The sequence below is a fragment of the Cinclus cinclus genome, chromosome 2, assembly GCF_963662255.1.
Source record: "Cinclus cinclus chromosome 2, bCinCin1.1, whole genome shotgun sequence".
NCBI classification, from domain to species: domain Eukaryota; kingdom Metazoa; phylum Chordata; class Aves; order Passeriformes; family Cinclidae; genus Cinclus; species Cinclus cinclus.
Genome location: NC_085047.1, coordinates 39,905,015 through 39,921,107, shown reverse-complemented (window position 1 = coordinate 39,921,107; position 16,093 = coordinate 39,905,015). Strand labels below are relative to the sequence as shown.

The following is a 16,093-nucleotide window of genomic DNA, read 5'->3' as shown; positions in this document are numbered from 1 at the left end:
TGGTGTGATTGGTTATAGAGGGGGGTAGGATGCTCTGAAAATCAACATTTCTCAGAGGTCACACTGGATAGTTTTTGAAAAAATCACTTCTCACCCATGTAACTTCAATTCCCCTGCCCCAGAAAAGCTCAAAAATTCAGCAAAGCTCAAAAATTCATTAAAGCCATGGTAGTGAAAAATTGTTTCCAGGAGCAGGGAGAAAAGCACACTGTGCTGTAGATTTAAAAAGGGAAAAAAGGCATTATTCCTCTTTTTGAATGCTTCCCGACTTTTTGGCGTGTCTAGCTGACTTTTTTATATCCTTGTTACAATCTTTTATTCCCACCAGGCCTGTTTTCTAATTTGTTATAATCTTGTTAAGAGTACTCTCGCACAGGTATTTTTGATGACTTTTTTATTACCTGAATTCATGGTCCATCCATATAGCTTAATTTCAAACATTATTTTTCACTTTAAAAATTGCATCATTTCACAGGTACCTTTTATAAAACCCACATTCAGCATGCCAAATCCTGACATTCCTGTGCAGATGCTTATTTTACTGTTGGAGTGCTGGAGATTGTTGAACAAGGGTGAAGATGGCAGGAGCGTGTACCAAGCTGCCAAATCTGCTATAGCCTGTTCTCTAGTAACAACCAAACGTAGGTGAGCTGCTTAAACAGCTCATACTGGAGCATGTTTTAAATACAAATTAAATTGTACAAATACAAATTAAATACAAATTAAATTGGGAAGCAGAGAAAGACACACCAGCAACATGGGAGTCACCTGTCACGCAGAGCTTCCACTGGACTTTTCCATGACCCTTTGTGGGTATTTTGGGTGTGCCTGCCCAGTGTGTGGTTGAACCAGCTCCTCTGGATCACAAGACACAGAATGCAGCTCAGAGGAGGGTGGGCTTGAGCTGAGTGGGGACAAGATTCCCATCGTACCAGCAGTGTGGCTTAGGAAGTGAGAAGATACCCTGCTCTCCTGGATGTCCCTGTTTTTCAAAGGCAATGGCAGCTCTAGCTACATATGCAAGGGTACACTACTAGAAATTAAGAATTAGATCAAGGAGCATAAATAAACAAAGCTGATAATTTTTGCTGAAATACAGATTATTGTACAGGAGAACTGGATGTAATAGATAGGAAACAGTAAGACCTGGTGTTTGAGTGGTGGCAAACAGAATGCCCTTACACAGTGGCCAGCTGTGCTGGAAAGGAGGTGGTCTTGGGAGCTGCTGGAACAGCTTAGCAAGGAGGGGGGGCATATGCCACTCACCCTCTTGTTCTCATCACAAACCTATAAGAATGCTGCTCTGTCCTACTTTCTATTATTTTGGGCCTTTATTTGAGACTTGTTTCCTGACAGCGCTTCTGAGTGGGACATGTTTCTTCTCTCTGAATAGTTAGATGTGACTACCTCCTCAGCAGCTCCAGCAGGTTCACTGGAAAGCTTTCTCTGAGACAGGTGAATTGCCTAAAGAGCTCAAATTGGACAATTTTGTGGAAGACTGGCATCAGTGTGCAGAGTAGCACTGTGGGATGTCCATTCTGCTTGTCCTACTGTGTCCAGCAGCTGAGGAGTGGTGAAGAGAAGGCAGCCTGAGCAGTTCACTGAGGCAGTCACAAACATCTTTTGTATGGAAGAGTTTTCCCCAGTGAGTGACCATCTTATAATACAAGCTTTTCAGATAATGGTCATTTAATTAATGGTTAAATAAAGCCTTTTATATATAAAACCAGCTAGGGTTAGTTAACACCACCCAAGAAGATCTGTCCTCAGCAGAAGTGCAGCACTGTACATATGCACTTGGGAAGTGGTACATCTTTTGGTGTAAGATTTGTGGGTGTTGATTTCCTAGTCCTGATTTTCTATTTCCTGCTGTGTTTTGTGGGCAAGGCAGAGGGAACACACATGCTGCCATCTCATCAGTGCTTGGGACCAGCATATAGCTGCCTTTTGCTTTGGATACTGGACTCACTGGGCTGAGACAGTTCCTGTTCTCTATAATCACCTGTTTTCTCTATAATATCCTATAATTCTCTATAATCTCCTGTCCTGTATAATCACATCTTTGTAACTACCTCTATTTCTACAAACCCTAGAAGGCAGTTTCACATCAGACTTTTATTCCTTTGGCTGAGAGAAAAATAACTGCCGGGGGAAATCTTGAGTATTCCAGGTCTCTCTGAGAGAAAAAAGGTCTTTTGAAAAATACTGAGTACAGTAAGGCAGCTTGTTATTTACAGTCTATTCTATTCTATTCTATTCTATTCTATTCTATTCTATTCTATTCTATTCATGCTAAGAAATAGGTTGAAACTTGCCTGCCAGACCTGTAGAACATCTCAGATTTGACCTGTCCTAGGAGAGAGCAGAGCTGGCACACACACTGCTGGTGTATAAACAGCACGGAGTTTGCTTGAGCTGGGCTGCTGGTAGAGAAAACGGACTCTGACATCTGAAGAGAACGATTTTGCCTTTCCCACCGATGTGCTTACCTCGGAGTAGCACCCGGGAGCGCAACTGCGTGGAAAAGCAGCACGTCAGAGCACAAATTATGTCATGCAGCCCAATGACTGCAGAAGATCCCGGCTCGGAGCTCGGCTGGGGATATAAAGCTGGCTGAAGGAGCAAAAGTAGCGGCGAGCTGAGCGGGAGAGAAGCACATTGCGGGAGGCAGGAGCATCTCCCCGCTCCGGCTGCTCGGTGCCGTGTTTGCAGCCCCCGAGCGCGGCGAGGCTGAGCGCACGGAGCGAGTTCTGCTCTGGCAAATGAATGAGCTCTTCCAGAACTGGAGGGGCAGAGCAGCGTTCCAGAGATGCTATCCTGCTTTGTCTGGCTCGCCCTCCCCTATTTAGTTAACGCCTTTGTGACCCCAGGAAAGTTGCCCCTCAATGGGAGCCTGGAGGAGACTTTTGCAGTCCCGAACGTGTCGGGTTTCTTTTCCTGGGATAACGACAGCCTGGCCGACTGGCAGAGCTTTGTGGACAGGAGCCGGTATGGAGCGGAGTCGCAGAGCACCACGGTGAAAGCCCTGCTCATCGCGGCGTACTCCTTCATCATCGTCTTCTCCCTCTTCGGCAATGTCCTGGTGTGTCACGTTGTCATCAAGACGAAGCGGGTGCACTCTGCCACCAGCTTGTTCATCGTGAACCTGGCCGTGGCCGATATCATGATCACGCTCCTCAACACGCCTTTCACGCTGGTAAGAGCGGGCTGAGACGCCTGGGACTCTTCATCCGGAGGAAAGGGAAGGGAAGCACCTCGGCAGCCTGGGAGGGAGGGGATGCATCACCACAATCCACCCCACGACTAAAGTCAATTCCTCTGGGCCTCTACAGTGCCATAAAGGTGCTTTGGTGGCTTTTCCTGCTTTACACTACTATAGGCAGCGTGTGGATGTTCTGCAGGTAGCTGTCCACTCCAAATTACAGCCATTGGAAAACTCCACGTGCATTTTTCTTCTCTGATTCCTGTTACCTAGTTGAAGATTGGAAATTACCCATTTGTTAAATGTGGCCCTGATAGTACTTGAGCAATAATAATCTTTCAGTGATTGCTTGCTACTCCATGGTATCTCATCTTTTTTTCCCCTTCTCTTTTCTAAAGTACTTTGACAGCAATGCTATAAGCCTCTTGAAAAAAAATTAATGCTCAGCATCGTTTAACAAGCTGTTTTGAAAAGCTGTAGTTTGCTTGAAGTGAGATAAGATGTGCAGGTCAGCTCTATTCCATAAGGAGAGATTAAAAGGAAGAGCAAATGTATTTACTCAAATAGTGAGGCTGCAAAAGGACACACTCTAAATAAAACAGAATAAACATCCTTGGTGCTGTGCTGATGTACTGTTCTGCAGGATATTGCCAGGCCACTGAGCAGCAGCAATCTACCTCTTCAGGTTTCAGAAGCCAGAAAATTTCACAATTATACAAAGAACCTGCTATCTTGTAAGCGTCTTTTACACAGCACAAGGAATCATGTACTGGAGGTGTACCTATAAGCAGTTTTGAGGTGCACAAAACCAATGGTCTTCTTTTTTAGGCTCGTTTTGTGAACAGTACCTGGATCTTTGGGAAGGGGATGTGCCATGTCAGTAGGTTTGCACAGTACTGCTCCCTCCACGTCTCTGCCTTGACCCTTACAGCCATTGCCGTGGACAGGCACCAGGTGAGACCTCTCTGAAGCAGGGAGATGGAAAGCTTGGGAGGGCTTAAGTAAGCTGAGAAAGGATGAGCCCATGTCCTTTCCCTTTCAGCTCCCAGAATATCATAAGATTAATGAGGAGTTTGCAGGGTAGGGGGGCAGTTCTTGTCAGAATTATTTCAAACCTACAGCAAGGTAGGAGGCATCCATCTCCTTGCTATCTCTTCCATATCTCTTTCATATCTCTTACAGCTGAGCTAAAGGGAGCTTTTATTCAGTTCTCAAACAAGGAGAAAGATCAAGGTCCTGATAGAAATTCATGTGGACAGCTCTCCTGGGTGGCTTGTCCAGCACCAGGGTTGTTAAATCCTAGTTACCTTTCTCAGCTCAGTCTCCAGATGCTCTGAGGTGTCCCACCTCCTGCTACCCTGAATACTGGAGATCTGACTGGTGTTTGTCACAAGCAGAGCTGTGGTTTGCTGTTGATAATGGGCTCCAAATGGGGACATTTGGGTATTATCAGCTTGGAGTCACCCAACAACCACACAAAATTGTTTACCATTGGAATTTTCTTCTAGAAAGGCAAGAAAGATTTTTTTCCAGAAAATGCACTGACTAACAAAAGCATTCCCACGGAGGTCTGGTGAAAACCCTTTTGTTCCTTGGGTCACTCAAAGTGAAGAGTTTGAGACTTTTTTCTCCTTCTTCTTCTTTTTTTTTTTTTCTGTTTAGGAAATTGAACCTAGTGATGAACATGTGTTAACACCTCCTGGCATGCAGTTTTTCTCATCTAGATGAAAGTACTGAAATATAAGGGCAGGACTATAATCTGACTTGAACCATATTTCATGATGCTAAAATTCAGGTTTTCATATGCAGCTTAGAGTCATTGGGAGCTGGGTGAAGACTGTACTGCTTGCATGCTAAATTACCTCATTAAATAATAGATTTAAGGCTGGAAGACTGTATGAAAAAAAAGTATAATTTTTTCCAGAAACGTAATAAGCCTAGATTTTGGTTTATTTTGCACAGGTTATAATGCACCCCCTGAAACCTCGCATATCTACGGGAAAAGGTGTTATCTACATCTCTGTAATCTGGATCATGGCAACTTGTTTTTCCCTACCACATGCTATCTACCAAAAGCTCTTTACCTTTGAATACAGGTAAGGATGTGATTTGCTTTCCTCCACAGTCTCCCTGGAGGCCAAACTCTGAGCAGTCATACTTTGGTATATTCTACTGAAAGCCTTGAGCATATGTCAAGGTCTGCCAAATACGGACTGGAACTACAGTTTTCATCCGATTCCTTTTGCTGTATCTGATGTCTTGTCCTTTTTATTTTTAAATATTTTATCTTTATTCTGTCCCACTAGTCACACAAAACAGGCCAAGAAGTTAGAGGATCTGGCTTTACCCTTTACTTCTATACACTGGCATTTTATGCCATATACCAATCTGACCTGTTTTGGCAGACCAGAAGGGGGAAACAAAAAATCACAACCAACCAAACAAAAACACACTAAAGCCCAACAGGTTTTAATCTACTCTTTAGCTCTAGGAAAGTAGATAAATCTGCCTCATCTGTCAAGAGCCTTTGCATTTGGAAAATGCTTTAATGAGGGAAAGGTCCTTGGTATGTGCAGAGACTGTACCTATTTGCCAAAGGACAGAGAATAAAAACCTGCTAATGTGCAGCTGGAAATTTTGTAAATGGTGAAATTCATAAGATTATCATAAGGTCATGAATGCCCATAAGAAATCATCACCACGTTGCTCACTGGCAGCTCCATGGCTCAGATCCTTGAAGAGCAGAGCTCTGCTCAGCTGTGACATTTGTGAGATTAACACAATGTTTGCTTTCAGGCCCTATGGCAGGAGCCCTCTCCCAGCTGCCTCCTTGTTTCTGATGTACTTATCCCGCCCTGCCAGGCCATATGTGCCTCTCATCCTGTCCCATCTCTCCATTTGCAGTGAGGATGTTACCCGGTGCCTGTGTCTGCCAGATTTCCCTGAGCCTGCTGACCTCTTTTGGAAGTACCTTGATTTAACAACCTTCATTTTGCTCTATGTCCTGCCCCTTCTGATCATCTCCGCTGCCTACATGACGGTGGCAAAGAAGCTCTGGCTGCGCAACGTCATCGGGGATGTGACCACTGAGCAGTACTTTGTCCTTCGCAAAAAGAATAAGAAGACCATCAAGATGCTGATGCTCGTTGTCATCCTCTTCGCAGTTTGCTGGTTCCCCTTGAATTGCTACGTTGTCCTCCTCTCCAGCCAGACCATCCACACCAACAATGCCCTGTACTTTGCCTTCCACTGGTTTGCAATGAGCAGCACCTGCTACAACCCCTTCATCTACTGCTGGCTCAATGACAGCTTCCGATCGGAACTAAAGGCTTTGCTCAACATGTGCAGAAAACCCCCCAGGCCCACGGAGCAGAGGCTTCCCTCCACAGCCCCATCCTACCGACTGGCTTGGCCAGAAAACGGCAACTTCAAGAGGTTGCAGGCCTCCCATGTCCTTCCACCATCCTCCACCATCCAGTCAGGAAAGACAGACATCTCTGCAGTTGAGCCAATAGTAGCTGTGAGCTGAATGGTGACCTTGGACTGCACATAGATTTAGCAAAAGCTAAAATAGTGGGAAGATGTGGAGCCCTGGCCACACAACAGGTGATAAAACCAAGAAGGAGGTTCTGCAGAAGGCAATATGAAAGATTGCATGTTTGATGCAGGCTGATGACAGTGGTGTGGAGATCCTAGAGGGGAGAAAGTAAACTCTTCCCAGGAAGGAGCTTCTGTCTTTGTCGAGGAGACATTGGACTGGCTTGAAAGATGGGATTCTCTGCATGTTTGTTGCTGTTACCTGCATGCTAAACCATTTTAGAACTAGTACTGTGGGTGTGTTTTCCTGGTATTTAAACAACAGCGTCATTGCATCAGATGTCCCTTCCCCTTTTCTGAGTCTCCTTGTGGCAACATGGAAATGGTTGAGATGTAGACCTTTAGGTTGCTATCTGAGATCCAGTGCAGCTCGTTAGGAAAGGATCTGTTCTGAACTGGGGTCTGAAAAGTCAAGACCTGTCCAGAGTGAATGAAAAGATCTATTCCATAAATCCTTTTTTGAGACAGATTTGGAGAAAAGTGGATGCCTATCCTTAAAGTAAGTTGACGGTTTTTCTTCAAATAGATAACTAAACCCAAAAACATACAAAGAGTTGGACATGTCATTCACAGTTGGAGAATGGATAATTAAGTGCTACTGTGGGTTTGGACTAGAACCTTTTATCAGAGCATCTTCGCATCATTGTCAAGTTGCAGCTAAAGGATCACACAGTTTGACTTTTTAACTTGCCTTTGAATATTGCTCTCTTACCCTGTAAAGCACCTGTGTACTTGTCACTTCAGACATTTGGGACATTTCATTCTAACTAAGAAGTTAGCTCTCTGGAATGAGTTCATAAATGAACTGCTTTGAGAGAAGAGATGATATCTCTGACAGCAAGTAATAAAAGTGGAACATTTGACACCAAGTTATCCTCTGGTGGTGACAAAATTTTGGTGCATTTAAGGATAGCTGAGATGTGTCCTATTTGGAGTGGCTAAGAAAATTCACGATTGCAAGTGTCTGAAGTAGATTTCAGAACTTAATGTTCTTAGCAGAAGAAAATACGGGTTTGAACAACAAAAAAATGGTGTTCCAAAAACTGTACCTTACATGGCACAGAAAAACTATACCTCCTCATGCTGTGGAAATTAGCTTGAACATCACACCAGGGTGCCCCATTCCACATTTAACTTGCAGTATTCAGCAGTGAAGTGAGAAAATCTTATTATAAATGGGGAGGAAAAAACGGTGAAGCTGTTTATCTCAGTGTCCTGTAATAAACTTACAGTTCTGAAATAATTTTAAGCCTTGTGCAGGGTTCTCACACTCCAATATTTAAAGAGACTGAAATATCTACCACTCCTTGCAGCTAACCTGCCCTTGCACAAGCAGTTATCCATCTCTCACTATGAATTCAGTGCTATTTTACTGCCCTTTATCAATGCGCCCGGAGCCAAAATATTTTGTGATCTGCAGAATCAAATTTTTCTTCCTGCTTTCTTTGACCCCTTACACCAAGTCCCATTTCCTCCCTCAACACTTGCAGCACATCAGCCCTGAATTGTTCAAGGAGTTGAACTGGATGATCATTGGAGGTCCCTTCCAAATGAACTATTCTATTCTATTCTATTCTATTCTATTCTATTCTATTCTATTCTATTCTATTCTATTCTATTCTATTCTATTCTATTCTATTCATTTCCATTCCATTCCATTCCATTCCATTCCATTCCATTCCATTCCATTCCATTCCATTCCATTCCATTCCACTTCATTTCCCAATTGTGCAGAGCTTGTGAACCATGCTCCCCATTCCAGTGGCAGCAGAATCCAGCACTTTATTAGCAAATAAATTTCTGCAAATGCTGAGTACTTCAGTAAGATGTTCTTTCTGAAGTTGAAGGAAACATCTTAAGATTCACCATTTTCGAGTGCTATTGTCATCCTGCTATATATGAGGAGTGTTGCTGTAACTCCAGTAGACAAAATCCTCAAATGCCCACTCAGATGCTGCTAGGGTCGGAGCAGGGCTCCTGCAGTTGCAGCTCTGGATCCTGCACCCCAGCACTGGGTGGCAAACGTTTCTCCTCCAGGCTCTGCTCAATCCTGAATCTGGGCACAAGGGGGGGGATGCAAGCAGTTAAAGCTGTTTGATTTAATTCAGAGGAACAGGATGAATGGACTGGATAAAAGGAAAAGAGACAGATTGGACAATGGATTTCAGAAGCCTGTCCAGGAATGAACAGGTGGCTGGTGGCTACCAGAGGTACAAGTCTCAGAGAGACTTGGAGAGTGTGCAAGAGGGGGACATAGTTAAAACCAGAGAAATTATGTCCTTGGAAACTGTGTATCATACACTGTGTGCTACAATGTGCTTAACGTGGTACAGAGAAATTTCTAATAATTAGCTATTTTTAATTTTCTTCATGTCTGATTTGGGATTCTGGACAGACATTTGGCATTCACCAGAGCTGCTGAAATTAGTGTCGGGGGCGGGGGGGGGGGGGGGGGAGGGTTTGTGCTCTGCATACACAAAGTTCAGTATGATGCAAAGTACTCCAAAATATTACGCTCTGGGCAATTTAACTTGGGCATCCAGGCTTCATGGGTATTTTTTTCATTTTACCCCATATCTCTTGCAGACCAGAGGGTTCTTCTAAAATTCTAATACAGCCATTGGTGCATAAACTGCATTTAGATGTCATCTTGGTAGGTGTGAAGGGAGGATCTGAGTGTTGTTAAAATGAGACACAACGTGTACGGGGAGGAGATTGTCTTTAATTTTTCATTTGGTGTGTGTTTTCCTGCTGTAGCTGGAGTTTTTGATATCTTTTGAATCTGGGAGGTGTTGCACAAGGCACTGAACAGCTGTTCATTGCAGGAGGTCTGTATAGCCCAAGATGTTTTGTGGGAAAATGAACTGCATTTAGGGCATACAATATCTGGCATGTGAATAAAATAACTCAATTAGGGTTACAAAGGTAAAGTTAATGCTGGAATCTTCAAAACTTTGAGTGGTTGGCTCTAATACATCTGTGGTTTAGTGCATTTTGGGTTTTTCTACTCAAAAGTGAATTGTTCTTTGTATTGACAGTACAGTGTTTTCTTATTTTTCTATTTCCTAGAAAAATATTGTAACAGGCCTAAGAAAATAAACTTGCAAGTTCTAGGAATTAATGAATATTAATTTTAAGTTTCTAACAACATTCTTAGTGTTTTATTATTTTTCTCTATGTAGAAAGATGCAGAGACCTTGCAAGGGAGCAAAGACAGTGTCATGATGCAGCTTGTGCTATTCTGAATAGTGCTCAGGGGAAAACAAATCCTTGAAACCACCTATTGCTTTTACACATAAAAGGAGGACAATCCTTCAAGGCATACTGAGATCACTCAAGGAAAATATGACAAATTTGTCCTGCACAAAAGAAAGGAACCTCAGCTTAGGTTGGTGCTGTTTCTGACTGCAAGGCAGTCTCCCACCTCTTCTCCTGTTTGTGTGGGATGAATTTCTCCTCTCAGCTGATGAAAGATGGAGATGAAAAGACAGCTGCTTAAAATATAGCAATGTCCTGTAACTTCAGGGAGAGTAATTCCATTGTCTCTCTGGCATTTTCAAAGGATATCAGACACCATCTCTAAGCTATCTTTGTTTACTTCCACCCTTCTTATAGAAAAAGTGCTGGGAGATTCCAAAGACTTCAAAATCACAGTTTTCTGAGAAGCATAAACTTCTAATTTCTTTAATGAATATATAAACTAGCCACCATTAGCTGTTACAATCATGGTTTTTATCTCTGGCAGGCTATGATCCCTTCTTTCTGGTGAGCAGTGACAGGACACAAGGAAATGGCATGAAGCTGAATTTGGTATAGTTAAACTGGATATCAGGAGAAGGTTCTGCACCCACGGCATAGCTGGGCACTGGAACAGGCTCCTCAGGGAAATGGTCTCAGCACCAAGCCTGACAGAGTTCAAGGAGTATTTGGACAACATACTCAGCCACAGGGTGTGATTCTTGGAGTGTCCTGTGCAGGGCCAGAATGATCCTGATTGGTCCCCTTCAACTCAGGATATCTTATTAGTATTTTATTATGGGGAGTCTTAAATATTTGCATATTGCATGTGAAACTTCAAGATCTATTTTGATGCATTTTGGGTAGATCGTGATTAGAACAGTCTGGCTATGAGCTGCATAGAAGTGATTAATGGATCGTTCTACAAGACCACAATATTATTGCCAGCAACAGACTTGTGTGCTTGTTCCAAATTTCAGGCTACAATTGTTCACTGAAGCTACTGAGTAGGGACCATATGCTGGGCCTAGCAAAGGCTGGATGAAGCTATACAATTCTAGGATGTGAACAGATACATCTGCACGGCACTGAGCTGTGACCCGTGTGTGCACTTAGTTGTTTCAAGAGCTCTTTCAAGAGCTAAGTAGACTGACCTAGAAATGGATGTCGACACAGACAGATTTAGACTAGCAGTTTCCCAGGAGACTAACTATTATTCACATCTGCCTTATTCATTAAGCCCTTGAGTGCTGGTGAGAGTGCAGCCAGGTCCCCGTTTACACAGTCTGCCAGCCTTGTGTTGAGGCCATGGGGCTGTGAACACCCTGCACCCACAAAAGCACCTACACCACCTAACAGCTCCTGGAGGCTTGGCTGGGAGTGCCGTGCCTTCCCACAGCCTCAGTATCCAGTGCTGGTGGCTGGTGGCTTTCTCTCTTATTCCTCATCATCCTTGTGCCACTGAAGGGGAATGAGGATGGGATCCTCCTCTGCTCTCCCCATCCTGCACAACTCAACAGGAGGACAGACCCTGCTCCTTCCTGGGGGTAGCACAGTGGGTTTGGGAGAAGGTTTAGACTGGCATTAAAGAAACAGCGAAATTCTTTGGTCCATCCTCCTTTTTCTTCTGGGTACGATGTCTCCCATAGCCTATTTTTTGTCTTGCAAGTTTGAAGGGATTTCTGAGTCATGGTGCGATGAAACTTCCACCTCTTGCCTTAGGCTCAAAGCCATTTAATGATAGAGAGGCAGAGGTGAATCCAGGCATCATCACAGTGTCCTGACCAGGAAAAAAACTGCCTTTATCTACAAAACAAATCAGTGTCTCATGGCCAACTGCCACAACTTATAAACTCAGTGTGGATTACCCCTTTGGCCACTTTGGGTTAGCTGTTCAGGACATGTCTCCTGCCAGCTTCTTGTGCACCTGCTCTTTGGTAGAGCTTGGGAAGCTGAAAACTTTTCAGTGCTTAGGGTAAGCACTGACCAGCAACAACTGAAACATCAGTGTGTTATCAATATTATTTTCACACTGAGTCCAAAACATTGTTCCAGCTACTAAGAAAAAGGTAACTGTATTCCAGATGAAACATGGGCACCAATTAAATAACTGAAGGTCTAACAAATGATTCCTGGCTCTGAGGTGTCAGCTCACCTATTTCCACAGCATGTAGGTTTAGGTCCATCTAGAGCAGACCAGATATGTGGTGGTTCTCTCTCTTAACCCCTAAGGTCACATGGATATAAGGATTTTAAGACATAATTTCATTTTTATAGGCTTTATTCCAGTTAAAAACACTATGAGGTGACAGGTCTGTCAGAGTTCACCAGTTTTTAATAATATGAAGTTAAGGACATGTATCAGATGTTCTAAAAGCACATTATCAGCCTCTGAAGGTACAAAACTGAAGGTGGGATATGTTGGAGGGACATGTAGGATGGTGATATCCAAATTGTTATGGTCTCATCCCTAGTGATTTTTGGAAGTTGCTCTGGAAGTGAACTATTTGCCTAGAATTTGTCTTGAAGCAGTCCTGAGACAGGGCTGGGAAATGATCTGACACTTGGACAAGGAGGACAGCAAGGACCAAACCCTTGAGCTTTGTCCCCGGGGCTCCTGTTCAGCAGTGCAAACACATTCCAAGACAAGCAGACAGTAGCTTTAGGCTCTGTTTCTCATCCTGCAGCTCAGATTCCCAGCACAGAAGCCTTGTTCTGAGCTGTGCAGCAGCACGTATTTCTCTCATCCCACCTGAGCTCAGATAAGAGGGGAAAAGCAAACAAAGCCCCCAATTCTTTTGTTGCTGGTTGGGAGATTTCACTGCAGTTGGTTTAGGTACATGAAGTCTGCAAGTGTGCAAGACCTGAAGCAATTCAAAGGTAGCACAAACAGCATGGGCCCAGGCTGTTTTCATCCCCGGACTTCTTACCATTCAAATGCTTTCAAAGGCACCTAGCACTTTCCCTAGACTTTATGGGGAAGCAAGAATCTGACTTGAGGGGACTAACTCAGCAGCCCCTGAGTTGGGTGGGAGTTCATTTGTAGGCCAGGAATGTTGCTTTCAGGAATGGTGTTTGGTTAATCTCAATGATTATAAAAAGTTTGAGATGACTCACATCAAAGAATCTGAAGAAACAAGAGAGAAGATGCAAATTTTACTACCTAAAAAGATTAAATAGTGTTATAGTGCAAGTTCTTTGTTGCAGTCCTTCGGGGAGGGTAGATAACATGACATGAACCAAATAGATGTTTGAATATTTAATGATATAAAGCCATAGTATTTTCATTGTGTCACTCCAGAAATACACTTTTTAAATGTTTAATAGGAGTAATTACTTTTTAGCACTACACTAGTAATTTAATATATTAAGTCAAATATTCCATTATGAGGAAAGCAGTCTTCTGGAGCTTCTGGCCATACAACCTACATGACAGAAACACACCAACTGCCCTGAACCTAGAGCTAGGCTTTCATTTGTGCCGCTGACACGTGGTCTGTGCAAAGTGATGCTCAAAGAAAAGATTTCTATAAGTTTATTGCCATGACACAGCTCTGATTCTTCCCTGCTTCCATGACTCACCTGCACCTGTACTGGGAGTTAAAGCCCTCTTACCACCTCCATCTTCAGAAAACCACTCACAACCTGATTTCTGTCTTTCTGTTCACAAAGCGCAGTCAGGACATCTCTTCTTAATGGGGTTCTAGGCTTAGGCACTAAACTAGGCATCAAAGCTGCTATTAAAACATCCACTGTTCCAAATAAGGAAAAAAAAAAAAGGGACATAAAATACGTCTTTATTCTCAAAGTGACTGACAACATCCAGAGGCGGAAAAACAGCAGGGTACAGCTGCTTTTAGAGGCACACTGTCTGCTAATGGAATAAACATTTTTACTTGCTCTCTTTAGTTTAAATCACAAGTTTTAAATCTCAAAAGAGCCACTGTAAGGCAAAGCCTGTGCAGAAGAACTAGTTGCAACTTGCCTGCATTTAGAGCATTATTAATACCCAAGTGATGGAGAGAGAAGGGGCAGGAGGGAATGGTATGGCCCAAACCTGAACCTTGACATTACCATTTTACTTTCTGGAATATTTAAAACAGGACAGATCTAGCTGTTTCTAGAAAGAGCGCAGTGATGAAGTGGCTGAAAATGGACTCTTTTTCATAAGGCCTAAATTGGAATTCAGCCCATTTTTGAAAATGGCAAAACACAGCAGGAGCAGTGCCACTAAAACATAAGTAGAACTGAGCTGGAAAGTTCAGAAACACATCTTAAAACAGGAAGATACAGCTGAAAAATGTGCCGAGATCGTGGCAAATTTGCAGATTGTAAATTACATCGTGGATATGTTATTTATCATGTGCTGACATTTTCTGAACAGTTGTTCAAGGTTAAACAGATTTTGAACCAATTCATGTTGCTCTGACAATTTTATGAGAACAAAAATTTAAAGAGCAGAGTTATAACCACTGTCCAAAATGTCTTCTCAGGGTTTAGCATCAGACCACATGTATTTGCACTACGGCAACACATGACTGTTCCTGGAACCTTCAGACATTTATGCTGTTGTAGTTCACAAAATTGAATTTGTTTTAATAACCAAGGAGGATTGATAAGCATTTTATTAAACACTTTAGAAGACAACAACAGATTTACTGCAGCAACTCATATTTTAAAATACAAAAGGGGAATTAGTAAAAAGTTAGGTACATATCCAACATGAAACATGAACATGTGGCTTTCAGGAGCTTTGAATTTTAGACATTAAGAACTCTACTTACATCAAACAGTTCAAACACATCCACATCACAAAATCTTAGTATTGCACTACAGCTCCTTGTCCAAGACACACAATGCACCTGCACTGCCTACACATAAAGGACCATCAGCAACACATCAGCACAGCCAGATAGAATCTAGGAAAGGCCAAAGGGATCACAGTCTTGGTGGCACAAGTATGGCAGTAAAATTCAGCAGTGTGGACCACCAGTGTCCAACATAAGCCCTGTTTTGTGCTGGTAATGCTAGAGACATTAGGATTGCAGCTGTGCTGCTGTCCTGTGCAGAGGTAGCATAAAACTGTGTCTTTAAAGACTTATTTTAAAATAAGGCTTGTCTTAGTTGAAAGTCATAAGAAAACTGAAGAGTTCTTGTAATGCTAGCCATTAAGTGTAGCAGCAGCACTCTCAGATCCACTTGTTCAACAGTGGCTTCCAGATTTAAGATTTCTCTGAAATCTGCTGCAGCACATAAAGAGTCCTGTGCAAAAATGGTAAGTAATACAAATTACTCCTGTTTGCCCCTCATCCGCAACCATATGGAGAATGCTAGCAGACAAGAGCACAAAAGTGGGTGACACTAAGGAACTGGAAGTCCTACCTAGCTATAAAAGAAGTCCTCCTTTGATTAAAAAGCCAACTTGAAAGAGGTGACAGGTAAGTCATTTCACTTACATGGACAATACAGAAAAATAAGACAGTATATCACATTTGTGAAAGATATACGCTGCCACTGTGGTGCTTCATCCCCCACCCACCTCACCTTGCATCTAATATTTCAAGACAAAGGTCATTTTAATACTCAATGAAGGTTGAGGTCTTGGGCAGAGGGGACAACATTAAAGATGAATTCTACTCTCCCCAAACAGTCCGATAACAAATCAGTGTAAAAACACTACCCCCCCCCCCTTATTTTGTCTGTTCCAACACACTTAAGCATCTTTAATTAAAATACAGTCACAATGTGTGGGGGGAGAACAACCTTTCATAGTATTTAGATCTACCTTACCTTGGCTGTTGGGTGCTTAGCCCTGCCAAAGCATTTGGGTACACTTTAACATAAGTTAGTTTGTCTTCTACAGTGTGGTTTGGAAAACAGAACAACTAATATTGCATTTGATACTACAAACATGTTGAGAAAAATTCTACTCATAAAAACATTACAACATGAAAACAACTTCAACAAACCATTACAAAAATAGAACCAACTTCACTGATCTTCAGTCTAGAACTCCAAGGTGGATTTGTTAGACACTAAGATTGAAACAACTGAGGG

General features: G+C 42.7%; 1 protein-coding gene across 1 annotated transcript; it reads left to right on the top strand.

Moving 5' to 3' along the window:
• Positions 1-2,809: 2,809 nt before the first annotated feature.
• On the top strand, positions 2,810-6,731 carry GPR83 (G protein-coupled receptor 83). Its single transcript, XM_062514369.1, has 4 exons — positions 2,810-3,196; positions 4,031-4,156; positions 5,165-5,298; positions 6,107-6,731. Exons 1-4 carry the CDS (start codon positions 2,810-2,812, stop codon positions 6,729-6,731), a joined length of 1,272 nt encoding a protein of 423 aa, XP_062370353.1.
• Positions 6,732-16,093: the final 9,362 nt, after the last annotated feature.